Raw genomic sequence first — 27,700 nt, forward strand, 5'->3', positions numbered from 1 at the left:
TGCCATTTCCAGGAAAAAAATATTTTATTTTATGATGGGTTTTTTGCAATATAATTTTCAATGCCGATTATATTACTTATTTGAATAAGTTTTTTGATAAGTTCATTGACGTGATTACGTCATAAAGAGTCAAATTTAAACTTGTGTAAGCAGAGGGTTTTTATCTTTTCTTTTCAATAACTTTTTTTATTTGTAAGGTGTAAAAAATAGGATATTTACTGTTAAATTTCTTACATTTCGGCACAAGCTAAAGGCCGGCAAAGCATCTCTTGACACCTATTGTTGCGGACGTCCATGGGCGTATACCTCATCCCGTGACTTAAAATAAACATGATATTCATATCTTCTTTATTTTATTTTTAGGAAGAACTTTTAGTCTTAAGCTACAAGACTGTATTTTTAACTTGAAAAAAACTAATTGCTTGTGAAGTCTTGTGAAAACAATGCGACTCGTAGTTTAGTAGTGACCAAAGAATATATTATTGAAGTCGAGCGGGCCGGACGGCATTTCTCCAATCGTGCTTAGAACGTGTGCCCCTTAGTTGACGCCGGTCCTAACGCGTTTATTCCGGCACTCTTGTTTAAAAGGCGTAGCCCCTGACTCATGGAAGTCAGCCCTTGTCTATCCGATTCAAAAAAAGGAGACTGTTCGAATCCGGCAAACTACAGGCCTATTGCTATTACCTCCCTGCTCTCCAAAATCATGGAGAGCATAATTAACCGCCAGCTCTTGGTATACCTAGAAGGTCACCAGTTGATCAACGATTGACAGTACGGCTTTCGCCATGGTCGGTCGGCAGGCGATCTTCTGGTATACACATAGATGGGCGGCGGCTATTGAAAGCAAGGGTGAAGGCCGTTAGCCTGGATATAGCGAAGGTCTTTGATCGTGTATGGCACAAGGCGCTCCTATCAAAACTTCCATAATTTGGGCTTCCTGAGAGCTTATGCAAGTGGACCTCCAGTTTCCTCACTGGGCGCAGCATACAGTTCGTTGTCGACGGTTATTGCTCGAACTCGAAGCCCGTGAACGCTGGAGTGCCCCAAGGCTGTGTGCTATCTCCCACGCTGTTTCTTCTGCATATCAATTATATGTTGGACACCTACAACATACATTGCTATTCAGACGATAACACTGGTGATGCCGTATACACGGGCTATGCAGGTCTCTCTCGGGAAATCGTAGACTAGTGCCGGGAGAAACTTCTGTCTTATAGACTCAAGTTTGCGCGTTTACCACTACAAAAACCCCATTTGTCGTATCACCGCTCTTCGACAAGACTTCCCTTAAAGCCTCGTCTAGTATTGGAATACTGGGTCTCGAAATCTCGAGCGATTGCCAATTCCGTGGCCATCTGGAGAGCAAAGCCAAATTGGCTTCGAAGCTGGGCGTCATTAATAGAGTACGGCAATACTTCAAACTGGCCCACATTCTAGCGCTCTACAAAGCGCAGGTCCGGTGACACATGGAGTATTGCTGTCATCTCCGGTCTGGCGCACCCCAGTATCAGCTTGATCCATTCGACCGCATACAACACAGAGCAGCTCGAATTGTCGCGGACTCAGTGCTCTGTGAACGGCTGGATCACTTGGCGTTGCGTAGAGACGTCGGTTCATTGTGTGTCTTCTACCGCATTTATCACGGTGAGTGTTCCGAAGAGCCGTTTAACCTGATTCCTACCGCCGAATTCCACTTTCGCACAACACGCCACAACGCTCGTTTTTCCTCCTATTCCGTAAAAAAAAATAAATTCCCGTAAAGTCGCTTAATACACTGTCTGCTGTCACCGATAGCTCTCCTGACCAACAAACTGACCTGACTGGTACAGTCAGTACACGAAATGGACGCGAATTTCGAGTAGTTTAATTACTGCTTATTATCTTCGTAGACATATTAGGAACAGAAGACGTAAATATCATGCTCACCCAATCGTCCCTAAAAGAGCATTACAACAATTACATTTACCATTTTATATTAATTATTTCGCGAAGGAAAAGAAATTTTTTCAATTACTTCAGAATGTCGATCAAAAGTCAGTCCAGCACTGTACGATTAATGAATTTTCATATAAATGACAAGCGCGACTGACGTACGCACCGACGGTCGGTGGAGCACTGAAACCGGCCTAAAAATGCGTACCTTTTCTCATACTAAATAAATTATTACGTCCGCATTTCGCATACATCATTCTTCGATTTCCACTTATGTCAATAAAACTAATAATCAGATAAATACTGTTATAATTTCTATTGTAAAAGTTTGTTTAATAATAATCGACAATGTACTGTGTATAATGAATGGCGTGCTTGACCTTTCTATTGTGCTGTATTAGCTTAAGCTCGGCCTAATGTCAGCTGTCAAATAAATATAAATACCAAATTAAAGATTGCGCTCAGCTTGAACTCAGCTGAGTTTTACGTAAGTCTGAGGACGATCTATAGATCTAAACTTAAATACCTGGAACACACAAATAGTTCCTTTTTGCCTAACGTCTGCTTCCTCGGTGCCACTGGGTAACTCCAATCTATCTATATATATATATATATAATGAAAATGGTCATTATTTGAAGCTCAATCAAACCTAAACCACTGATCGTATCGACATGAAACTACCACCATTCGATGCGAAATTTATTCTAGATGGCTACTTATTTTTGGAATTCCAAAGTCCATTATTTCCTTTTAAAATTAGCCCAGCGAAGCGGGCAACGGGAACGGCTAGTATTATCTATACCTATACAAACCCGTCATTCAACATGTCTCACCTGTAACTGCTCCTCTCTCAATTCTGCTTGTGTAGAGTACCTCGGCATACGCATTGATTCTAAAAATTGGACGAAATAAGCCGGGTCAGAAAGGCTAACTTAATAATTTGTTTGCTATCGGGATTTTCATGCTAGGAAGATGCGCATTGTGAATTGCACTTACGTAAATGCAAATTGAACTCTCTAGTAATCTTTTAACTAAATAGAATCACATTTTTTGAAATCTACTAAATGGCTAGTAGATATTAACATTGTAATAATTACTGATAAAAAAATATAATTAAATAAATGTGCAGTTTAGAACAGAATTTCTCATTCATTTTGTTGGCAATTGCGCTTCCTGTTTTTTATATTTAGCCTGTCAGTAACATTAGCAAAGTAATTAAAAAAAAACTGTTAAATTTTAAATCAACTATCAAATATATCAGTTTAATTGAACATTTTTTCTTCTTCAGTTCAAACACACACAGATAAAAAAACATGTCAATTTTGTACCAGAGTCACTTCAAGAACACAATATATTTATTTATTACAACGCCATACATTCCCCTACTCCTCCTAGACTATACACGCATAAAGGATAATAAAAGACTAACGTATATTAAAGTGAGACCAACAGTTACTGTTTCAGTCCTTTAATAATAAACCTCAACTAATCACAATCTCTTCTTCACATAATCTATTTTACATTACACCACACAAACATGTGAACAGCGGGCACACCATATTATTATCCTGGCAGGTTACATTACGTCTAGTGGATACAGGAGAGATACAAGATGGCCGCTTGTAGTGCGACAGTACAGTCAGCATATACAGTGATAGTTGCTATAGTATACATTCCGCGATTCACTTTAACTATACATTTTGTACTTAGTCAGATGTTTTTTAATCACTGATTTTGTTGCACGCAGTGCTGCCGCGTGTATGGCTATATGCAGCAATTGATTGTGAGCGAGAAAGAGCTATAAACGAGGCCCGTCTACATTAATATTGCCGTTGGCAGGGCTGATACCTTTGTCCATTCAGTAACATTTTATTTGATGATCGTAAAAATCAATTGGGCGCCATTCAATAAAACTGTGCTTGCATGAGTTCAATAGTGTAACAGATACCAATATATATGGCCGCTATAAGAGACGCGAGAAGCAAGCTGACGGTTACATTTCCTTTCCCTTGCAAATATTTGAAATACTATGTTATAGGCACACGAATTTAATTTATGAAAATATGTTTATGACATTATAAACTTGTGCCTGCTAAGTAATATAAAACATCTGTAAACGTTAAAATATCACAAACGACTTTTATATATGGTAGCGCACCTTACGATTTATTCGACAAACCCGCCAAGGCCGTTTCATGAAATAAATTTAATTGTACTCCAATAGTAAGTCTCTCTAGTTTGATTCGCCCGTTCTTTTCATGCGCGAGAAATTTCTCTTCAAACCGGGAGCGAGATTCCGTAATTCTTTCAGTAAGTTTATTTCATGAAATTTATTTAAAGTTGAGTTTTAAGCTTTATACCTATTTTTACTAATTTCATATATTAGCAAGGATGTCATTATTAACTACACAATATGTACATATATATAAGATAGTCTTATCTTAAAATAGAAACAAATAGCCTAATATCTATGAGCCGACTTTTTGCAGGAAACAAATTCATATAATTTTTCATGGGATTTTGTTTATAATTGACATAAAATATGTAATGAGATGTTGACGGTTGCTTTCAATGCAGCACAACTTTGGTGGTTCCGTTGTGTTTTTGTGGTACACTGGAACCAAACACTATAGCAGCTAGTCGGCACGTATCGTTCATCACACCAGTACCTATTGAGAGACCTAATACTACACTGTCGTTGTCATAGTGTCAGTTTAGTAGTAGGAGTCCAGTTCGTTCCGTCCTTCACAGCGCCATCTTGCGGCCCTCGATGGAGATCTCGACGGCGCGTCGCGACCCGCCCTTCAGCCGCTTCTGGTCGATGAACTTTTTCATCTGCTTCTCGTAGCGAGTCATCTTCTTCTTGCTCACCTGAAGACAGAGACAATGGCGCGCTATACTGACAGATCACAAGACGAGTAAGGTGTCGAGCCATGAAGCTAAGACTTACAATGTTGTACCGACAGACATTTATCTTGTACTTTAGTCGATATATGTTCGTCGTTCTTATAGTGTTATATTGTTTGTTAATAAAATAACCACACTGTATAGAAAGCAAAAATACTTTTAGTATTAATTTTAAGGGTATTTGTAAATTATTTAGTTTTTAATGTTGTTTATATAATGTCTTAGCACCTAAATGTTTAACCTTTTGTTTTTTTTCTACATAATTAATATTTGTATGTAGTTTTAAGTTGTTTCCTTTTTCTTTTATAATTAATTGAGTATTACACTTCAAATTTAAATAATATTATGTATTCCGATGACCTTTTGTACACGGTAAAACTCGAATGAATTTTTGTATGTACAATAAGTATTTTATGTATAATATGTAATTTGTCAATAAGAAAAAAAATGAATGTTTGAAGTCAATATTGTTCATACACTCATAATGTAGACAAACATAGCGTTCGATAGAGACGAACATCTGTAACGGATATACAGCAAGATTGAAAAGCAATTCTATTGTTGCCTGAATCGAATTTTCATTGACAGTTCGTTAAATATCAGCCACGCTGGCATTAGCCCCTTATTATAATTATTTGAAAGAGTCTCAACCCTATGAGTCAGTCGTCATGTATTGCATAAGAGACTGGAGAAGACCTGCAAAATAGCATCTAATAATTTTAGAGAGAGCTTAACGAGCCTTTCTCAAAGTCATGTGCAGGAAGTTACGAGAACACCCTACGGACACTTTGTATAAGGATTGCGGCGACAATTATTCCTATTGGTTAGTATGGTTGCTAAATGCGTGTGGTGTTAATCTTAAGAATAATCCTGAAAATTACACATTCCACAGATAAATACTAACGTGGTGGACAACTCGCCATTCCACTAAAAATTATATTCTCACACTGCTTGCTAACATCTACTTTTTCCACTGAATGTAAATTAGCTAATGTCGTACCAATATTTTAAAAAGGAGAAAAATCTGATGTTTATAATTATCGCCGCATTTCTCTGCCTTCTATATATCCGAAAGTCTTTGAATGAATTTTATGATTTGGAATTTAAAAGAACATACTTCTTCATTATTAACACTCAGCATGGTTTTGTTAGTGGCAAATCTGCTGTGCAAATCTTATAAGTTTTATTAATGACTTTTGCTGAAAGCGTCTATAACGGTATCCAAACTGATATCATTTACAGTTTACACGGACCTCAGTAGTGCGTTTGATAAAGTTGACCATAATCTACTTAGGAGTAGACTTAGTTAGGATTAAGCTTTTCAACTACGGCATCTCTAACCCCCTACCTAGGTGGTAAGTCTTAAAAAAGTCATCACAAATAATTGTGCCTCCACGTGTAACACAATTTTTTTCACATTTTTTTTGGCATACCCCAAGGATCTCTCCGAGGGCCTTTGCTGTTTGTAGTTTTTTAGTATATGATTTAAAGTTGAACAGATTCATTAAGTAGCGTAATGATTGAGCGTTGTTACATGATTTTAACGCTGTTGGCGACTAGGCCAGCAGAAACAATATGAACTCAACGCTATCCAAAACATATTTGTTACTAACACATTACGATCCTTTGTTGGTCGAAATAAATAAATTATTATTATATTATTACTCGATTTCTGGTACACAAGGACACAAGACATAGCGGTTCATATTTATTATATAGCCTGTTCGAAGTAAATCCATCGAACAGTATTATATTACAAATATTGCTTAGTAGATAAAATTAATTATTTATAACCATGTGTTGCCTTCAGTAAGGCAGTACGCGTGTAACCATTGATCGGTCCGGTCCTAGTTACCATTAACCATTCGTCTATAACCATTACAGGACTGGTCCGAGTAACCATTTTTTACCATTATAATCAATTAATAGTAGAGATCCGCGTACTCACAAGTAGAACCATTAATTATAGTTATTAAGCAAGTGTCATAGATTAATTTAGTACCTTAAGTAAAAAAATATTTATACCAATATATATATATATATCTACTCCTAAGTACCCCTTCTCAAACGCTAAATATTTTAAATTAAAATCTCTAGAAAATAAAGTCGTCGTATTCAAAACTTGTTATTTTTATTTAAATTATGTATCGGTATCGCAAGTATCCTAAAAATATTACAATAAATTGATTTCAAACTACCCCGCCCGGAGCAAGGCTTTTTAATCGTGAATTCTTTATTAACTAATATTGATCTTCACTCCCCACTGCAGCACTCTATGAGATTATTTAAAAGAGTTGCTTAGTAATAATTTTGACTCAATGTGTTTGGGATGTCGGTGCTACATTCCTTCCACACCGCCCTACACATGGGGGACACTCACCCGCGACATGTCGGTCTCGCAGGTGGACTTGGGCCGCACCACATAGTCCTTGTTGGAGGGCAGCGGCACTCGTGCACGAGCGACCCAACCCGGCTCACCCGGCCGCACCGTGCTGCGACAACCAAATTAAAACCAGGTAAATCTATGATTAATATATACAATTTCAACTATTATTCAATAAGATGAAACTCAGAAACAAACACCAGAATTGCCAATACAATAATGGAAAAAATAGAGGAAACATTGAAACCTATTGCTAAAGAAAATTTTTAGAAAGAGACAAGAAAAGCAATTATATATTATGTAGTTGAACATGGGCTACATGAGGACGGAATGTCTAAATTAGAGTTACTAAACATCGTAAAGAAATGTATACTGGTAGCTTGGTAGTATCAAGTGGATTTGGTTGTGGATGGCCATATGGATGCGGATATTCATAAAGAATTATAACAATGCTTCTCTGTACACGATATTAGATGCATCCGGGATCAAAGCACGCAAGGCTAACGACCACCAAAGAATTCATATTGAAATAAGTTTTTCAATTATGGTAACCTCAAAGTACGGGGACTTTTTGGGTGAACTGTGAAGAAAATATTAATAAATTTTCAACATTTTCAAAAATGTGAAAATGATATTAAGGAGTCCAAACGCTCTAAGCAGTATTCTTCTCATAACTATTGCCAAAAATGATTATATTAAGTGTTTTACTTGTAGCCCAAAATCAATAATTAATTATACAAATGATTTAAGTTTTCCTTAGTGTTAATTCCGCCAATATTTGTTTTTAATTGAGATCTATTAGAAATAATAAAACACAAAAATAACATGTTTACATTGTTGAATGAACAAACAAATTTAGTCCCATCATCTTTGTTACGTGTCTCTTCCGGGGGTAATACGTCACAACAGCCGACCAATCACAGCGCGTCATTTCATGGGACGAGGGTATAAAAGAGCGGCTTCCGGTTCATTTGATTCAGTCTCGTGCCAGATTTTGGCGAGACAACAAGTCCTGAGGATGCCTCGTTTAGAGGTGAAACACGTGTCGAATTGTTTTAAAAACAAATATTGGCGGAATTAACACTAAAGAAAACTTAAATCATTTGTATAATTATGGATTTCCGCAAAGTAACGCCTAATTCAATATATATATATATATATATATATATTTTAATAATTTATTACTTAAAATAAAATTAAACCTAAGTGAGACCAAAGAAGTTTGAAGACGCCAGAATCAATTAATTCATTTAGGATTGATATTTGCCATACTCTATGAAACTAACTAATATCTCTGTACGCCACATGAACCTGTAAAGGTTGAATGTTGCTGAAGCAAGTTTAGTATATTGTGAGGATGTGCACAAACACACAGAAACAAAATTGTTGGCAAAAGTTGCACAAATCGATTGCGGTTTGGAATAACTAACATTTAACAGTAATTGTACTTGGACGGTTGAATGATGTTGAGTGGTCGAATGAGTATGTGGCCTACTCATACACTTACACAACACATAACTTATTACTATATACTTACTACTTATTATTATTATTTAGGTTAAATGTTTACTTCACATGTTCAAATGTTCATTATAATAACAACAATATTAATATTTACACTTAATTATATATCCAAAACTAGCATACTAATTACTACAGACTTACACTCAAACATGTAGAATAATATTTACATAAAATATTAAGTATTGTGCAGTGGAAATCCACCGCTGGCAACCGGTGAATATTGCGCCTGCGCAGAAATAATATAGTTCAACGACCCGCGCCCGCGCCGGAACAGTAGTCGAGTCTCGATCGTTCGCTGTAAGGCCAGTGTCGCTTATCCATAGAACGTATGGTATGAACGTGGATGGGGTATCAGGTAAAACCATATCTCTGATGTACCTATCACCTTCCCCATACCTTTCAATAAGGATAAGGTAAGGCTCATTGGTGGGAAGGACTTTGGAATTGAGTAGTCCTTTCTACCAGCCTTGGAAATAAACAGTACCTTGACCTTAGTCCACTGGGATGTGTCCACATGCAAAACTCGCTCTGTAGATCCTGAGTTAATGTGGAAGGAGATATCAAATCCTTTCTGCAGCAAGACAGGAAGGATGCCATCATCCCCACTTGCTTTATAGAGTTGGAACGATTTAATTGCCCATTTCACCTGTGCCGGTCTTATTACTAAGAGATGTCTAAGTCTGAAAGACAAAACTGGCGCGTTGTAATATCTGTGCGTGTAATTACTGTGTTTTCTCCTTCCTATATTCTAATGTGTGTGTGTGTGTGTCACATTACCGCTGCGAGTCAGTGAGCGTCCGCGGCTGCTTGGCCGAAGGTCCATCATCCCGCCGGCGCCCGCCTGCCATGGCCTCGTCCCGCGCCTGTCGTTCCTCGCGGGTCATCGCTGTGAGAGAACGGCGGAGCTGATACTATAGTTATTTATACAACTGTTGTGTAATAAGGGGTATTAAAACACGAATATGGGTTTAATAGTACCACATGAGTATTTAAATACCTAATTATCAACAGCTGCATACAAGACTTTATCTACACCCATAATATGAATCCTCTATAAAAGATTTTGAAATAGTTAGCTTACTGCTAACATTAAAACAGCCAGCCCTAGTAGTAACCTAATATCATCCCTTACTTATTATATACAAATAAACTAAGTATTAATGAAAGAATTATTAATTTTAGTAGTAATTTACATTTCGTATAGTGCAGTTATTAAAATTCAATTAAATATTATGTTATTTTGCAGCGTTTAAAATATCCGGCGGTGTGCTGTCAAAGTTTGAATCGCTCATTTTTTCAAGAAAAATGGCGGGGTTTCGAATTACCTACGTTTTTTTATGACGCGCCATATTCTGGTAGTGTGGAACGCGCGTAAACGAAAATGTTCTTTTTTTGAAATTCATACAGATACCACGCATCGAGCAATAAGAATGTGGCTGTTTGTTGAAACTCTTTGCGCATGAAGGGATCGAAAAAAAAAACCATGAAGTGTTGTTATGAAATTCAGTACAACATTACAACACTCGTTTGGATGATGTAATGGTTATTACGACATTGGGTGTTTTAATGTTGGTAATAAGCTTACTGTTTCAGAATCTTTAACAAAGAATTTAAATCATGGGTGTAGATAGATTCTTTTAATTAATTCATTTCTAAATAATTCGTAAGAGAAATTGAACAAGGTTTATTTTACCACATTCCGCGAGTTTTACCCGGCAGTGGTCCCCTGCCACCTGTCACCTGCACAACACTACATACTAGACACACTCAACATATGGGGAACACCGGCGTGCCAAGCAATAACTGTCGTTCTCCTAAAGATCTATGGCCAGCCATGGAGAGAACACTAGTTTGTATTGAGTATGAATGTTTTATGATACATTATCTTTATATATATAATTCATCTGTACGTGTGTTGATAGTGAACTCCACCTAAATGGATGAGCCGATTTCAATGAAAGTTTCTGTTTGTCTTCAGGTAGATACGAGGATGGTTTAGATTCACAACTAATTCCAAAACGGTTCAAAATTTTGATGTTTTCTTTCGTGTGTTCCAGTGAATATGAGATACAACACAATTCAGTCCATTTATAATTCTCCTGTCCATGTGTATAGTAGTGAACTCCACCTAACGGCTAGACCGATTTTTAAAATTTAAGAAGTGTGTACAGAACTACGTCTGTCGGGTCCGCTAGTTAGCTAGATATATTTATAACGGCTCCAGGCACATACAAGAGGTGTTGGTAGTAGTAGTATCCTCATACCACTCGGAGGTTCTTTCTAAGAGTAAATGAGAGGAGTTTGCGGTCGCGTCCATAATGCTTGATAGGGCTATGAGATTCAGCCCGCTGGCAGTCGACCCAAAAGACAGCAATGTCTTAAGTAAAAGTGTTACCGTTGGTATGCTTTCGGATACACAACCACACAAGTAGCAGTGGGAGGCTCCATTGGATCCTCCATCACATATATATGTATAATACCAGTCGGAGGCATCCTTTGCACAGGATGCCGGCTAGATTATGGGTATCACAACGGCGCCTATTTCTGCCGTGAAGCATTATGTGTAAGCATTACTGTGTTTCGGTCTAAAGGGCGCCGTAGCTAGTGAAATTACTGGGCAAATGAGACTTGACATCTTAAGTCTCAAGGTGACGAGCGCAATTATAGTGCCGCTCAGGTTTGTTGACTGCATTGTTATGGGCTGAGTGTATCAATTACTATCAGCCGAACGTCCTGCTCGTCTCGAAATTTATTTTCAAAAAAAAAAAGTAATGTGTGTATTCTCCCTCTCCTGAGTACCTTTGAAGTCGGTAGAGAGGTTAAAGATAGGGCGGGCCCACTCGGAAATCAAGCGGCCGGCGCGCTCCTTGTTGCTCTTGGTCTCCTTGGGGTGCTTGTACAGGTACATGACCGCCTTGCCGATGCCGGACTGCTTCAGCAGCGACTTGTCGATGGACGGGAACTGAAATCATTGCGGCTCTATCAAGTATTCCAAAGAATAAGATAAGATAATAACAATTCCACCTTCGCACGACACGCCACAAGTTAGGATATCATCCCATCATCTGGATGTGTGGCGGTTTTCCACAGTGCGGTTTTCAAGGAGCTTTCTTCCTCGTACTACAACGCTGTAGAATGAGCTTCCTTGTGCGGTGTTTCCGGAACGATACGACATGGATACCTTCAAAAAAAGCGCGTACACCTTCCTTAAAGGCCGGCAACGCTCTTGTGATTCCTCTGGTGTTGCAAGAGATTGTAGGCGGCGGTGATCACTTAACACCAGGTGACCCGTACGCTCGTTTGTCCTCCTATTCCATAAAAAAAAAAGTCACATCCACTAACAAGGGGACAACAATAAGTAAGAAACAGTGGCGAGAATCAGATTTGAGTGCCGAATTATATTCAGGGGTGTGTTCACCCACCCAATTCAATCCCCACCATCTGGATGTGGCGTTCCTCCACAGTACAATTATGTAGCAACTTACTTCCACGTACTACAAAGCTGTGGAATGAGCTTCCTTATTCATTTTTTCCGGTACGATACGACATGGGTTCACGACATTCAATAAACGCGCGTACACCTTTCTAAAAGTGATCACTTAACATTAGGTGACCCGTACGCTCTTTGGCCTGCTCCTCCTAAAAAACAGACAGCACAAGTGGCAGTATGGCCACTACACGACTGGTACTTCTTGCATCATCATGACTCTATTTTATCTCATTGCAAAATAAAGATTAAGTAACTGAAATACTACATGGTTTCTTAAAAAAATCCATTAATTTGTTATCTATTTATATAAAAGAAAATGTTTGTGTGTATGATTTTCACCTAAAACTCGTGAACCGCCCAATTAAAATGAAATTGCATACAAATATAGGGCGACATGAGCACTCCGACGAACAGAGTTACGTTTCTGCCATATATAAAGTGGTGGCAGTGATTTTTATCTTTTGAAACGTAGTTCGAACATTGAAACAGCATGATTTTTTAAATTTCTTAAATGAATCATTTACATCTTTATAAAATAGAATACAATACAAATACATTTGAAAATAGTCAAATAATGTTTCAGTGAAATTGAATTGACATTGAATAAATGTGATACATTAAACGCGCGCTTTAGGTGACGTCATTGTTTGTTTTCTCTAAAGCGTTTCAGTTACTTTTTTTATATATAATAGTGGGCAAACGGGCAAGAGGCTCACGGGATAGGGAGAGGTGCGGCGACCGCCCATGGACATTCGCAACAACAGGTGTGTCAAGAAATGCGTTGCCGGCCCTTATGCTTTACTCGCGTTTCATCGGATCATTATGGGTCTTATTGCGTCTCGTAATAAGACCTATAGTGCTGATGATCACGTAGTGGACATTGTGAATACATTCTGTACACCCGTGGACACCAATACTGACACAGTGTCAGTGATACCGTGCTCGACATCACCGGCGCACCCTGCCCTGTCAAGCCGCGCACTACGAGCCCAAGTCCGCAGTAAGAGGTGGGACGTTATCGCGAACCCCTCCACTCACCGTGATGAAAGATCTCTGAATGGTCCGAAACTAGTCGATACCGACACCGATAAAACGTGAGTAAAGCCGTATTAATAAATAAAATAATTTTGTTCAAAATCGCATCATCATCAAGTAGAGATTTCAAAAATATTAATTCTTTGATTCTTTTTTATAAATCTCTTGTAAAATCTACATTGGAATATGGTTGAATCATTTGGAATCCATTTTGTGGTATACATGTGAAGGATCTTAAAAAAAATACAAAATAAGTTCACTAAGCATCTTAAATATAGATATCCTCACCATGATCACTCTACAGTTTACCTACACTCATTTGAAAATCGTAGAACAGAGCGAGATATGACATTTATGTCCAAAATTCTTAACAATTTTATGGACTCTCCATTTTTGTTAATATTCACTACAGATGTCCTAAGGTTGACACTAGAAATAAGTCATTATTTTATGTTCCATCAACAAGTACTAAATATGTTCAAAATACTTTTATATCGGGCTTGTAATAAGTATAAAGTAAAATTTAATAATATATATTTACATACTTGTTCGATCAAACTTTGGTTTTTTTTTCTTCTAAAGTTTTGTAAGTTTTTAATTTGGTTTATCCTCTTTTTTGACTGCTCACATGATATGTATATTAGTGGAAATTTTATTGATGTGTGTACAATTTTATAATGTATTTTTGTAAATGTTTTAAATACTGTTTGTTTCCCAAAAATAAATAAATCTGAAAGAGTATTATATAGAGCAAAAGCCCGTGGACTCCAGACCTACGTTATTTTATAAAAGCTGAAAACTTGTCAGTGCATGCTCCCAACAGAGGATCTAAATACATCAAATAATAAAGTGCAATTTTTCAATTACCTTCAGAATATTATTAAAAATCACGTTATTCATTGCCAGAGAGAACTATCAAGTGTCTGGCTAAGGAGGAAACAGCATCTACTTATTACCCAAGTATTATATATAAAAATCAGCTTTTATACTATGACGTAAGTAAAATTATAATTTGATGAACATTAAGGGTGTCTGGTAAGGGGTTTCCACGACGTTTAGTGTCTGTTAATGAAAAACGTGATTTTAATAATATTCTGGAGTTAATACCGAAAAATCGCACTTTATTATTTGATGTATTTAGATCGGTATTTTATACACTTTTAGTATCGTTTACCTGCCAAAGCCACGGTAACCCAAACTCCAAAATGGTCCAGGGTACTCACTTGTTTTTTTTTTTTTATTTATTTATTTACATTAAAATTTACAAAAGAAAATACTTAAAGCTAGCATCAGAAAACCACACGGGTTTGTAATATATGCTAACAATGAGTTAAATCTAGGTACATTAACTACAGAACATTAGTGCCAGTTAGATAAATTGTGTAAATATATTTATTTTAAGTGACTTAAAAAGTATGACTTCAGTTTTTTCTTAATATTACAAGGATTTATACAGTTCCGTACATCAGTGGGTAATTCATTAATTAGGCGAGGAACTAGGTAAGCATTCGTTTGTTCGCCATATCTATTGAGCGCGCTCGGAGCGCATAAACAGCTCACAGTGTTGTGAGCATGCGCTGACAAACTTTCAGCTGTTATAAAATAACGTAGGTCTGGGGTCCACGGGCTCTTAGACCAATAGTAAGGTGTATCACTTACATCCATGAGCAGCTTGAGGATGGAGTCCCGGATGAGCAGGCAGGGGAGCGCGCGGTTGGGCATGGGCGCCAGCCAGTCGCACAGAACGTTGAGGGCGTTGTGCTCGAGGAAGGCCAGCTGCAGGTCCTTCTTGATGAGCTGCGACATGGCGGCCTTCAGCAGCGACACCTTGCGCACGGCGGGCTGGCCGCGGCGGTTGAGCTCACGGTCATCGTCAGCGGCCTGGCGCATGCGCTGCAGCAGGCCAGCGATCAGGTCGTCATTGTCGTTGATGATGTCAATATCGCGCCGCCGCCTCCGTCCGCGACGCTCCTCTCGTTTGCGGGCCAACATTATCTCGAAGTCCGACATGCCGCCCGCCATCTCCGCGCTAACAATTATCACTAAACAATTAATGGCTGTCGTCGACCACAATAGGGTATATGCATGCATTTTAAAAAATACTCAAATTTGATTGTTTACATCCTCAAAATTATCAAACACATCAAATTATAGATACAAACATTCATATTCAATTGAAAAAATAAATATTATTTCCCGGCAAGATATTTCGGCTATTCAAACGCGCCATTTTGCGCGGGCTAAAAAAAATAGATTCTAAATAAGTAAATCACCAACATATTATACACTAAAATCTTCTCCGAAACACGCTGCATTTAATGGTACAAGAATTATTCTGATCTGTTTAGTAGTTCTCGCAGTATAACCGAAGGAAAGAACCGGCCATATATTTATTAGTACAATATAGATTGTTGGTATAGATTCTGACGTCACACTGTGCTTCAACCAATAATATTGCGTTTCGATGTTTTATATTTCACACGTATTCATTGCACATATGTATATTTAATATTTTTTACTCTGCACAAATTTAATAAAAATTGCTATTTAAGATAAAATAAATAATGATGAAAATTAGAAAAAATAATATTTCAACTAAATATACCCTATTTGAATATTGTTAAAACATATATAGTGGGAGGCATCCTTTGCACAGGATGCCGGCTAGATTATGGGTACCACAGCGGTGCCTATTTCTGCCGTGAAGCAGTAATGTGTAAGCATTACTGTGTTTCGGTCTGAAGGGCGCCGTAACTAATGAAATTACTAGGCAAATGAGACTTCACATCTTATGTCTCAAGGTGAGGAGCGCAGTTGTAGTGCCGCTCAGAATGTTTGGGGTTTTTCAAGAATCCTGAGCGGCACGGCTTTGTAATGGAGAGGGCGTATCAATTACCATCAGCTGATTGTCCTGCTCGTCTCGTCTCGTATTTTCATAAAAAAAATACCTGACGACCCCTATAACCCAGTGGTTAGTGACCCTGCCTACTGAGATAGAGATCCCAGTTTCGAATCCCGGTAGGTGCAAACATTTATATGATGAATATTAATGTTTGTTTCCGAGTCATGGATGTTTATAAGTATTTATGTATGTTTAAGTAAGTATATTGTATTAATTAAAACGTTGTCTTGTACCCAGAATACTATGCTTAGGGGATTTGGGGCAAGATAATTTGTGTAAGAGTGTGTCAGTATTTAAATTAATTTAATAACGTTTTAAAAAAAGTTTGTAAGATATCTGGATTATAGCTTTGGTCATGGTGCACTATGAGACTTCAGTAAAAAAAAATACAATATTATGTCTTTACAGCTTCGTCGCAATTATTTTGATTCTATGTTATTTTTCAAAATTCTCAATAACGTGATTGACCTTCCAGCCCTTTTGCATAATAACATTTAGAGTACCCCGTAGATATGAGCGTAATAGTTATTTATGCAATTGTTGTGTAATAAGGGTTATTAAAATATGAATGTAGGTTCTCTCGGCTTCGCCTCGTGTGATTATAGTATCACATGAGTTTTACAATACATAATGTAAAGTTATTATTGATATAGATAACGAATTATGACACTTTTTTCCATTTTTTGTACAGATTAATATCATTCAAAAAAAAGAGAATCCAAAGCAAGCACGCAAGCAGGCAGGATCAAGAACCGGCTGATTTACGCTAAGGTACAATTTTATGTATTTCAAAAGATCAGGAAAGGCTCTCTCACCTCTTCTTTCATTAAATATTAAATTATTAGTTGAGTTTAATTAAATTTATAGTATCTTCTGTTGATTTCTTCCGTCAAACTAACAGAGCGTCCTGAAAATCCAGCTCGAAGGACCATGAAAAGGGGTGCACTTAGAGGTAGATATACAGGTTGTCCCAAAGTTATGGGACATGGAGGGAAAGTACCTTAAATATCGAAGATAGGCTATTTTACTGAAAGAAGACTTTATGTTATTTTTAAAAGTTAGTAATTCTGCATTCAAAGATTTTCTAAAAATTACTTGCCTCGTCTGGGAATCGAACCGACTTAAATGTAAAAAAAAACACCCCTACTTTTATGATGCCAATCGAAAGAATGGCCAAAAACTAATAATTCTTCTTAAGTAACATAGTATTTTAAAAGAAATGAACAACGTAAAATGAATGTTTTCCTACTTGGATTGGTACGAATGGACTGATTAGATGGCCGGCCAGATCCCCGGATCTTACGCCATTAGATTTCTTCTTTTGGGGATATGTGAAAGATATGCTATACAAAAAGCGATACGAGAACGTGGGCGAGTTACAAACAGAATTGTGCCATATCATATCGAGTATTCACCATAAAATGATAAGAAAATCAACAGGCAGCGGACTCATTAAAAGATTGGCGATTTGCGTAAGACAAGAGGGATCACATTTTGAGCATTAAATTAATTAATTTACATAAAAATACCCACTTAATTGACTACTTTCTTTTAAAATACTATGTTACTTAAGAAGAGTTATTAGTTTTTGGCCATTCTTTCGATTGGCATCATAAGAGTAGGGGTGTTTTTTTACATTTAAGTCGGTTCGATTCCCAGACGAGGCAAGTAATTTTTAGAAAATCTTTGAATGCAGAATTACTAACTTTTAAAAATAACATAAAGTCTTCTTTCAGTAAAATAGCCTATCTTCGATATTTAAGGTACTTTCCCTTCATGTCCCAAAACTTTGGGACACCCTGTATATATTGGTTTTTTTGGTAATAATATTTATTCACTTAAGGTACTAAATTAATCTATGACACGTTAAATTACTTTAATTAATGGTTCTACTTGTGAGTACGCGGATCTCTACTATTTATTGGTTAAAATGGTTACTGGGACCAGCTCTGTAATTTATTTAGAAATACCAACATTGATGCGTTATATATTTATAATACAGACTAAACATAATGTACTTAATGTAACAAACAATTACAGGTATCTACCTCATGCTTTAATAATTTGTACTGCCTTACTGAAGGCAACACATGGTTATAAAATTACTAATTTTATCTACCAAGCAATATTTGTAATATAATGCTGTTCGATGGATTTACTTCGAACACGTCCGTTATTGTCAGTTTACATAAAACACATTCAAAGGTTCCGCACCTTTTGCTGTCGGGTGCCACTTCATCGTCCGACGAGTCGTCCGCCGGCGGCGGTGGCTCGTCCGCAGGCGCTGCTTCCTCGGCGGCGGGCGCTTCTCCCTCATCATCCGACTCGAGCCGAACTGTGCGCCGTTTCTTGGCATCTAGAACCGAACGTAGTACATATATACCTCCGGCATTTGAGTCGCACCGCAGAATAAGCGGTGGTGCTGGTGTTACCACCGTGCTCATCCAGATTCAAGTTAAACGCGAAAAGAAGCCAATCACTTTCCCTTTCGCGTCATGGACCAGCAAGTCATCGTCCCTATGCAGTGGCGGAATATCAACAAAAATTTCCTTGGACTGCCTTACCGAGTAACCAGAACGTACGAGTGGGTAAGTCTTGCGTACTGAGAAGGCGCGAAAGTCCACTCTGCCTCTGTGCTTCGATTCCGCCTCAGTAAAAACTCTTTTGAGGGACCAGGAAGTATGGTTGTAGTGTTTTTTAAGTTAGCTGATATATTCATCCTTAGATACTAGCATTGAGCCAAACCCGACTGCACTATTGGTTTCGGCGAAAGGCCATTTTGCAGAAGCAGTCATACCAAGTTTGAGACCTTCCACCGATGGGAATCGAGAAGAACGGATGAGTAAAGTCGGCTTCGTATTCATCGGATCAGAGATACTGCCGTTATATTCGTCTTTTAGAGACATAAATGTATGCCAGTCAGTTCAAAATGTAGAGCTGTGACAAAAGCACTATTGGTCCAGGTTCGATCACATGAGTTCAAAAAAATTTTTTAATTTGTTTATTATAACTCACCCTTCCTGGCGGGAGACTGCGAGCCGGCCCTGGAGCCCGAGCGCGACCTGCACACACACACAATGTAAGTGAATCGCCTTCAGTTCCTATACTAATCTAGTATTTATTAATTTTAATTTGTGTCTCAATGGACGATGCGGGGTTCGAACGTACAAACACCAAAGATTACGACTAAGACACTGTTAGTTCACTATATTATATTTCCCAAAGGTAATAATAATAGTCTTTATAATATTTCGTTATCTCCGATGTAGCAAGAGAGTATGAGCGGACGCAACAAATTAAAGACAGCATAGCATATTAACTAAACTCACCTAGAAACAGACTTTGCCGATCCTGAGCGTGACCCGACTCGCGACCGTGACTTCGAGCGCGACCTTGACCGCGACCGCGATCGGGAAACTGATTTAGATTTGGATCGTGAGCCTGACTTCGCTCGGGAGGCGGATTTTGATCTCGATTTGGAGCGAGATCTTGATTTGGACCGAGATCTTGATTTAGAGCGTGATCTTGATTTGGAACGAGATCTTGACTTGGAGCGAGACCGGGACTTTGAGCGAGATCCTGACTTAGAGCGTGACTTTGACCGTGATTTGGAGCGCGATCCTGACTTGGACCTTGACCTAGATTTGGATCGTGATCTAGATTTAGATCTTGATCCAGATTTTGACCTTGATCTAGATTTAGAGCGGGAACCAGACTTGGATCGTGATCGAGATTTAGAACGGGAACCTGATTTAGATCGAGACCTTGACTTTGATCGTGATCTGGATTTAGACCTCTTAATGGGTGATCTAGATCCAGATTTAGAACGGGATCTAGAACGGGATCGGCTGGCTCGCGCGTCTTCTGCAAAAAAATAATTGTATTTTAGAAACAAATTTCATACTCAGTGTATAAATACACCTGCAGACGACTTGATCATGTCTTTAACATCGCGAACACCTCTGAATTGTTAACAATAATTATCTAATAAATAACTTAAATAATGTTCTATTAAATTAATGTTCTCTTTTAAGAATTACTTTGACCAATGCTATGTAGTATCGCTACAATATAAGCCAAAAGGGGTTAAGAGCGCGTATTCGATCGAGTTTAAGTCGATTAAGAGTTGATTTAGTGCAACAAGAGGGTAAAAATATAATTTTTCTTTTACAATTTTTAAAGAGAATGCAATCCCTTTGTAGCGTTTCACGAAAATATAATTATCTTTCAGGATGAATAAAAATAATGTTATATTTTGTGCAGTGCGTTTATCCATTTGTGCAGGGGAACACATAGTCTGAAAGTGCATCAATAACAAAAAATATGGCTATTATATATGAAAACAGTATTATTAACAAAAACAAAATCAATTCACTGTAACATTATATACCAGAATTTGAATTTCTATTCAATTCTATTATATTATATTTTTCTAAATAACTAATATATTTTGCTTGCAAACATCGAGAGCGTGAGCGTCTCACTAAATTCCATATTGTACCTACGCAACATCGAATACGCACTCATAAAGTATGAAATCGCCGTGTTAATGAAAAATTTAACCATTTTTAACACAGTGACGTAAATCATTAACAAGAAACACGTGGGAGGTGTTTGATAAAGCTGTATTTTAAAGAAAGAAAGAAAAAATGTTTATTGACGTCATTATACATTCTTATAATAGTTCTTAAAGTTATACTAATCTAATTATGATCTAATGACGCCAATGGGCCCCCAACTCAGCATAGTTGTGGTTTCGAAAGAATCCACAACGCTGGTCTTCCTTGGAAACCCATTGAGAATCACGAGCTTATAAAAGTAGAAGCGATCAAACACTGCAGATTTGCAGTGTCCAAGAGTTTTTTCGGACTCGGAGAGGAGAGTTTTGAGTGGAAAAAGGAAGCGGCAGGTCTGTGGTGTTCGGGCGGGGAAGTAGCCAGTCCTTTCGTAGACGAGCCGGTTAACTTCTGTTGTGGCACTTAAAATAGTCTTAACGCCAGTAGTGTGACCGACCTTCACGATATATAAGGTCTACTAGTCCACCTCTAGTACTAGTCCACCATCGTATCGGTTCTTCACTACTGCCACCAGTATCCATAATTTTTATAAATTAATTTCATGGTTTCCTTTTTGATAATATTAGAATACATACTTACCCTTACCTGACATCATAAATACGAAACTACCTTTTGTCTGTCTGTTTTGTTTATCTATTTTACAATTGCTTGTGTCGTGTTTATTTAAATTCATATATAAAACTTCATTCGACAATACATTTGTAGGCTTCTATTATCTCAAGTGTCTAATTTGAAATATTTACACGCGTCATTGTAATTTTAGAATCCTTTTTTTTTTTTTTATGGAATAGGAGGACAAACGAGCGTACGGGTCACCTGGTGTTAAGTGATCACCGCCACCCACACTCTCCTGCAACACCAGAGGAATCACAAGAGCGTTGCCGGCCTTTAAGGAAGGTGAATCCTTTGAAACGTTTAAAATGTAAAAGAAACCTAACGGAGGATGGATTTATGCACTTTCAATATAGAATGTTCTAGATGTGATGTAACTAATTATCTGTTGCTATCGGCACAGGCACACTACTGGTCATACAGACCAGTAGTGTGCCTAAAGCGTATAAACAGACGATACAGAGGTCTAACAAAGACCGCACATACCGGGCGAATTGTGTTTGGAGCCGGAGCGGGAACGAGACCTGGACACCGACCGGGAACGACTTGCACGGGAACCTGCAAATATGTATTATAAAACATTAGTTCGTCACGAAAACCTTAAGCACACACACAACACAGCTTAAGGCCCGGTTTCCACCAAAGCGGGGAGGAGAGGATGTATCTTTTGATAACCAATCAAATTTCGATATTTCCACATCTCTCCGCTTAGCTTCGGTGGAAATGGATCAAGCCGAGAGGAGAGGAGACGAGAGGAGATTAGCCGCGAAGCGGTCGGGTTATTTCCACCAAAGCGGAGAGGAGATGTGTAGCGGGGAGGAGAAACCGGGCCTTATATACCTATAAGGCTAAGCTACAGCTTATGGCGTTGCCCCAGCTTTGTTGCACATGCCATTGAATTTGGTAGTAACTACTAAATAGCTTATTTGTTATTAACATTACTTGATAAATAACTACAACTAAATAAAAAATAAGTTGCATGACATTTTTACATGTGTATATGCCGGGGTACCTGTTCGGGAGGGCGCGTTCTCTTCAGCATCGACATCCATCTTCTCAACAGACCCGCTCCTGTTAGCGGGCGACACACTCCTAGCCGGTGAATTGTTCTTGCTGCTTTTACCGACAGATTTGTTGGAGCTTCTAGATCGGGCTCTGCTCGGAGAGACACTGCCGGAGCGGCTTCGACTGCGAGACCGCGAGCGGGAGCCACTGCGGGACTTTACTGAAGCTGAGCCGCTGCGGGAGCGAGCTGACGCCGACCCGGAACGAGAGCGACGCGACGAACTGCGTGACCTCGACTTCCTCGGACTGCCGCCAGAGATCGCTTGAGGCGAACCGCTGCGAGATCGTGCCGAACCGGATCTCGAACGAGACGAGCGCGACCCGCTCCGGGAGCGAGACGACGATTTGGACCCAGATCTGGAGCGCGACCGGGACTTGGAGCCGTCGTGCGACATCTTCGACTCCACCTGAAAGCAATCGGTAGCATCACAGGTACGTGCAAGGCGCTGACGCGTCATCACATAGTGTAGTACCATTATCAACAATCATTAATTATTATCAAAGTAATTCAGTTTATCATCGCCAGTATGTTCTGTGGTGTGTCATCACCTGGACGTGCAGCGTGTGAGATACCAGGCTGTAAAGAATGCCGGCAGCGAGATATAATTAAATTACTACCAGAATGAGCCGTAGATTTCAGTACAGCATGACTTAGTATATACTGAACCATGCAACAAGAATAAGGCTTCCTGGAGCCGTGTCTCCAAGACGACACCACACGGGTCACCTGGCCGGTACCGCACCTGTGATTCCTGTTGGTGTTGCAAGAGTGTCGACGTGGTGATCACTTCATATGACGCGCAGGTTCGTTAGTTAAGATGTATGACGTTAGCAATAGTGGTCATCACAAACAATGGCTTGATCCTCTTCCATAAACAACTACTTGGTATAATAGTCGAGTACATATTATATAATAATAAATAAATATAATAAATTATCTTAATGACTATGATTATCACCCTCCTCATATCCACCAGTCTATTGGACAAACTCAATATCACTTGGTCACTTGAATCACCACCACGAAATTTTTAATCTTATTCCTATCACCAATAATACCAGCTTGACAAAGCAGGCAATTTTGTGAATCCCTGAGGGTTCATGCAGCTTGTTTCCTGATTTCATAGTAACAGTATGAGCACAGCTTACCGATCTGCTCCTGGACCTCGATGTCCTTCCGTCTGAAATAAAAAATAATAATTATAACAGATAAATATAATAATTATAGAAGACAGATAAAATTTTGACAAGTGTTTTTCCCATGCAACAATAAACATTTTATAAAACAAAATATATCACATTAAAAAGAAATAAACAGGATATATATATATGACCTGTATAGCGGAGTGGTTAGGGATCCTACCTACTAAGCTAGAGGACCCTGGTTCGAATCTCGGTAGGTTGCAAGCATTTATATGATGAATATGGATGTTTGTTTCCGAGTCATAGATGTTTAAATGTATTTATGTATGTTCATATGAATTTATGTTTATATTGTATTAAATATATCATTGTCTTGTAACCCATAATACAGGCTATATATGCTTAACTTGGGGCAAGATAATTTGTGTAAAAAGTGAGTCAATATTATATCGCAATTAGGTAATGCTGTGTGTATGGAGGGATTAGGAGGTGGTTGTTTTTGACTTTCAATAAGTGATTTTAAATCCTCTTTTGAATAATAATATTTGATTTTGAATTGTTCTTTATGAGATTTAGACCTATGTTGAAGAACCATCTATTGGGATCTCTACTGCAGATAAGCTGAAAGCAACAAGTTGAGATAAAGCAGCAATAATAGATCTTAAAAAATTGTGTGCTATTGTCTTTTTTTTATGGAAATAAGGACGAGACAAGCAGGACGTTGGGATGGTTATTGATATGCCCTACCCATTACAAGGTATGCTCAGGTATCTTGATAAACCCAAAAATTCTAAGCAGCACTACAATTGCACCCGTCACCTTACGATGTAAGATGTTAAATCTCATCTAGTAATTTCACTAGCTATGGTGACCTTCAGACCGTAACACAATAATACTTAGACATGACTGCTTCACGGCAGAAATAGGCACCATTGTAGTACCCATAATCTAGCCCACACAATGTCACAATAATGGTGACACACATTTTTAACAACTCAGCAAAATTAAAGAACGTTTGGCTCGCTGGCTTTAATGTGTCCATCAGTTTGACCATTCACCAACAGATTTCTTGTTTTGGTCTCTTCCGAAAATTCTAAGGCAGCATTTTGAAGACCTATTGAACCTTTTTTGAAGTACATTATCATTTTGAATATTAGCTAAATAATTAGAGTGTGCTGTAGTGAACATCACGGTATTTGAGGCCTGGTTTTTATCAGGTGGTATAAAACAACACCAACGTGAAGCTTACAGAGATTCCAGGATCCTAGTGTACTACTCTGTATGGTAATCCAAATTGATTCTATGCCAAGACAAGACCATTCAGATTTTCTAGTAGTAGTAGCAAGTAGTTTTATAAAAAATCATGGACGCCACCGCTAGTTTTCTTAGCATTTGATCAAACCTAATAATGTCATAATGGTCATCAAATAATTCTCTATTATAAAAACCATCTGTAAGCCAGGTTTCCATAGCAATGATAATGTCATAGTCATTACACAAAATGTTAAATTTAAGATGTCTTCTTTGCATACATAGCCCACCAACACTCTGCTAAAATAAATTTTGCGTATTAAAGATTGGTCACCACTGCGCTCCAATGTTGTCATCAGTGAGACAACATTCTCAACCATCTACAATAATATTGGTAACAAAGTGTCCTTGGTACTGTTTACTGTACTAAGTGGAAGCACATAGTTGATATATATTCAGTAGGTACAGAATGAGTAGCTAACACTCCCGCTGGAGCATTTTTATTGGTAGGGAGTATTGTATAGTAAGTAATTTGTATTGATACATTTGTGGTATAATGTTGAAACAAGTTAATTTGATTTAGATAGGGCAGGACATTCAGTTCATGGTATTTGATACACCCTGTCCATTAAAATGCGGTGTTGCTAAGGATTGATGTAAAACGAAGAAATTCTGAGTGCCAATACAACAAGTACTCGTGACCTCGAGACATAAGATGTAAAGTCTCATTTGCCCAGTAATTTCACTAGCTACGGCACTCTTCAGACCAAAACACAATTATACTTATGCATTATTGATTAACTGGAGAAATAGGCGCCGTTGTGGTACCCATAATCTAGTTGGCATCCTGTGCAAAAGAGCCTCCCACTGTTAATTTCATATTCAAATTCAAATATTTTTATTCAAAATAGGATGTGAGATCACTTATTGAAAGTCAAAAACTACCACCCATTCCAAAATTAATGCCTTACACCTGAGAAGAATGGGTGCAACAAACTCAGCGAACTTTTTTTTCATCAAATAAATATGTTTAAAAAGTAATATTGTACAATTAAACTTATTATTCAATAGCCTGAGGGTGGTCACTCCATTCCCAATCTGTGGTATCATTAAGAATATCATTTGTGTTATAGTAACCTTTACCACACAAACGTTTCAATTAACAATTCTTTTGAATAACGTAATACTTTATTAATAGCTGGTGATTTTAATTATGTATACATAAAGTGGCCATTACTTGGCAATCAACACCTAACTGGGTCTGCAGCCCTGTTTACCAATTCTAACCTTTACCAACTACTTTATTAAAGATGAACCCCCAATGTGACAAAGACTAATAATTATGAACAGAAATGTTGACAACAATCAATACTACAAGCAACAAACATGTCCCAGAAACATATCATGGCAAAAATAAGCTCTGGGCTGATTGATGAGAGCATGGTTGAACTAATTACAGACAAAATACTTTGGGACAAATAAAGATCATTCAGGGTGGATAAAGACCATGAATCATTCAGAGATGTCAATAATGAGGACAAAAGAGAGACTTATTAGAGGCAAAAAAATAGTTACAACTTGGTAAGCAGAGCACCTCAAGGATCTGTACTTGTACCTCATCTATTAGAAATATACATAACTGATTTTATTGAACTTATAAGACTTCCAGTCTGCTTTATTCACTGATAGTGGTAAGTTTTTAGCCAACCCACTCATACACCCAGGGCCACCACAAGATGACCACATTCAGAAGAAAACCAAAGACTGGATCATCTAACTATACCCTGCCAATTGCAATATTTTGTACTTAGGTAATAATAATCCTAGAGTACCTTATAACCTGGGTGGAGATATCATAAGGAAAACCTTCAAAGAACCTGGCTTCTGATTTAAAATGGGCTAAGCATAATGCTGCAATTGTAACTTGAAATTACAAATTTAAACTCTTTCAGAGAATTGACTATTAGCCACCTAATGTCTGTAGCATTAGCAAAAAAAAATTGCAATTTTAATACAGTGATGTACATATTAACACACGTTAAAATTGTACCTAGTTAAAGTGCATAATGTGTACAAAATATAATTTTTTTTTAGTTTGCATCTTAAGGTTAGAATTACTGTGAAAGTTTCTTACCTGTATCAACATCCATTTTATTCAAAATAACGCACACGAGCTCCTATTAAGCATACAATATAATGAACTGATGCTTTAACAGCTTGCTAATTACTGCAAGTTGCAACTTATTTCAACAATACTTGGCATTATGAAATGAAATAAAAATTTGAAGATTATTCGAATACGATAAATACAGACTACAGTGCATATATTTTTTTTAATTTTCAATTGTCTACAAAGAGGATGTAAATACTTGACATGCTGTCCGATTTATAGAGTATATACAATTATACGCAATGACGTTATATACATATAGACATGCCACAAATGATACCAAAATAACTTTTCTGTTCATTTCTGCGATTACTCCAGTCGTTTAAAATATTATTGGTCAATACGCAACAATGTAAGCACTTGTTCAGTTTAGTAGCTGATAGGTATTTTTTTTAGCCCAGACGTAAAATAGGGTTGCTATAAGTTTTACTGCAAAAGTAAAACTGCTTATTAAAATGTGAAATAAATTTATTTTGTTAAATTAGGTCTTTGAGACATAGACAGCTTTTTAAATTTGTAGTAATCGGACACCAACATATCTTGGTATGACAGCTCTTGTGACTTTTGTATGTGCTTCAATATGACATAATGACAAAATATTTTGAATTTCGAAAGACATTTCGATACTTTTAATGTTAAAAGGCTTTTATCATGCTTTATGAGCATGAATTATTAAACGATTAAATCTTTTAGTGGTGATATATAAAT

General features: G+C 37.7%; 1 protein-coding gene across 1 annotated transcript; it reads right to left on the bottom strand.

Annotated features, from left to right (window-relative positions):
* Positions 1 to 3,385: 3,385 nt before the first annotated feature.
* On the bottom strand, positions 3,386 to 27,128 carry LOC126976222 (protein IWS1 homolog). Its single transcript, XM_050824462.1, has 12 exons — positions 26,957 to 27,128; positions 23,578 to 23,609; positions 22,376 to 22,835; positions 21,850 to 21,921; positions 19,504 to 20,038; positions 19,190 to 19,236; positions 18,389 to 18,530; positions 14,932 to 15,301; positions 11,547 to 11,709; positions 9,525 to 9,633; positions 7,221 to 7,332; positions 3,386 to 4,804 (listed from the first exon to the last, which is right to left on the bottom strand). The coding sequence occupies exons 1-12, from the start codon at positions 26,970 to 26,972 to the stop codon at positions 4,679 to 4,681; spliced, it is 2,184 nt and encodes a 727-aa protein (XP_050680419.1). The 5' UTR covers positions 26,973 to 27,128; the 3' UTR covers positions 3,386 to 4,678.
* Positions 27,129 to 27,700: the final 572 nt, after the last annotated feature.

Source organism: Leptidea sinapis, chromosome 39, assembly GCF_905404315.1.
Source record: "Leptidea sinapis chromosome 39, ilLepSina1.1, whole genome shotgun sequence".
Classification (NCBI taxonomy): Eukaryota; Metazoa; Arthropoda; class Insecta; order Lepidoptera; family Pieridae; genus Leptidea; species Leptidea sinapis.

Excerpts from the sequence above, each read along its gene's own strand:
- LOC126976222 (XM_050824462.1), bottom strand. Across the intron at positions 21,922-22,375 it reads GAACGCGCCCTCCCGAACAG|GTTCCCGTGCAAGTCGTTCC; the intron begins GTACCCCGGCAT and ends ACATATTTGCAG. Across the intron at positions 11,710-14,931 it reads TCCTCAAGCTGCTCATGGAT|TTCCCGTCCATCGACAAGTC; the intron begins GTAAGTGATACA and ends CAATGATTTCAG.